This window comes from Sinocyclocheilus anshuiensis, unplaced genomic scaffold (assembly GCF_001515605.1).
Source record: "Sinocyclocheilus anshuiensis isolate Anshui unplaced genomic scaffold, SAMN03320099.WGS_v1.1 scaffold787, whole genome shotgun sequence".
NCBI classification, from domain to species: domain Eukaryota; kingdom Metazoa; phylum Chordata; class Actinopteri; order Cypriniformes; family Cyprinidae; genus Sinocyclocheilus; species Sinocyclocheilus anshuiensis.
In genome coordinates this window covers 462,507-464,145 of record NW_015548230.1, presented here as the reverse complement: position 1 = coordinate 464,145, position 1,639 = coordinate 462,507, and the positions used below count along the sequence as shown (strand labels likewise).

Below are 1,639 nucleotides of genomic sequence, written 5' to 3'. Positions count from 1 at the left end.
TCCATTTCTTTACATTCTTTGCCCCCCCCCCAATACATCACATCATGTAATAAGTAATAATAAAAATAAATGTTTTTGTCCATGCAATAAATGTCAATGGGGGTCCAGTGTTATTTTGAACCCCACTGACTTAGACAAAACACAGATCAAAATACAGAATACAAAATAATGGGTTCGGTAATATTTTTTATTGTTTTTGAAAGAAATCTCTTCTGCTCACCAAGGCTGCATTTATTTACAGTAAAAACAGTAATATTGTGAAATATTATTACAACTTAAAATAACAGTTTCCTACTTTAGCATTCCTGAAGTTGTAATTTATTCCTGTGATGCAAAGCTGAATTTTAAGCATCATTGCTCCAGTCTTCAGACATGATCCTTCAGAAAACATTCTAATATGCTGATTTGCTGCTCGATAAACTTTTTTTCAATTAATATTAAAATGGTTGTGCTGCTATTTTTATTTTGAAAACTGTGATACATTTTAGGATTCTTTGATGAATATAAAGATGAATATAACATTTATTTGAAATAGATTTTCTTATAATAATCTAAATGTCTTTTTTACAAGACTTGTCTTTTATAAGACATTTTAAGACATTATGTGCCATGTTTGATATATTTTAATGTGTCCTTGCTGAATAAAAATAATTAATTTCTTAAAAAAAACAAACAAACAAACTTTTGAACAGTAGCATATCTTTTTTTGTGTTCCACTGAAGAAAGTCATACAGGTTTGAGTCATTCAGGGTGACTAAATGATAACAGAATGTACAGTTTTGTGTGAACTATCCCTTTAAGCATGAAGCATCTGTAACCTTTCCTTGAGAGGGAATTGTTCAAGTTTGAAAGGTGAAAAGAGTCTTTATTTGATCTCAAAGTCTTGCTGTCAGAGCGTCATAGTAGGCTTCTGTTCTAAGCATGACTTTCTCCCTCTTGCTGATTTGCTCATGCACTGTACTTGGCTGATGGATTAACAGTACTATTTTTCTTGCCCACTCCTTTTTCAGGGTTTGGTCTGCTTGTGCCACTCCAGTCTTCTCAGCTTTCTAAACCACATCAGCAGGGCCTCTGCGTTCCCAGAAACTGAGCTCCACGTGACCAAACCCGACTTTGTTACCCTGAAAAGGCTCTGGAAACTGAGAACGAAAAACCGGAAGGCAATTCATAAGGCAAAATAGATTTTCCATTTCTCCGACCTTCCGTGTCCGTAACCAGATGGAGAGCTGAAGTCTGCTGATTCTGATGACGTGATTGTTCTGATATCTGGTTACTTGTGGTTCCCTCAGACGTCTGGCTGTCACCTACCCCGACTGTAGCACTATCGAAAGAGAGGATTCTGGGATAGGTTCATGCCGTGGTTGCGCCGCTGTATGGCGGTGTAAGGGAGGAGCAGGACTCTTGTGGGACACTTGTGGAGATCATGGGAAAAGAGCAGGATCTTCTGCAAGCGGTCAAGAATGGAGATCTAGCTACTACACAGAAACTGCTGGCCAAGGTCAAAGCCAGCAAAAGCAGTGAGTAACAGTACATTTCCTCCCTGTCCTATCACTGCATTTGACAAAATGTGTATCCATGAAGATCTTTGCTTTTGCAGACTAGGGCTGTCAAAATGGCTGAAAAACTAAATTCAAATTTT

General features: G+C 37.5%; 1 protein-coding gene across 1 annotated transcript in view; it reads left to right on the top strand.

Moving 5' to 3' along the window:
• Positions 1 to 1,639, top strand: part of LOC107654588 (caskin-2-like) — a 59,379-nt gene that overhangs the window by 5,184 nt on the left and 52,556 nt on the right. Inside the window, exon 2 of the mRNA XM_016441734.1 lies at positions 1,011 to 1,517. Coding sequence (XP_016297220.1) covers positions 1,424 to 1,517 — 94 coding nt within the window. The 5' untranslated portion in view covers positions 1,011 to 1,423. The remainder of the gene's footprint in view (positions 1 to 1,010; positions 1,518 to 1,639) is intronic.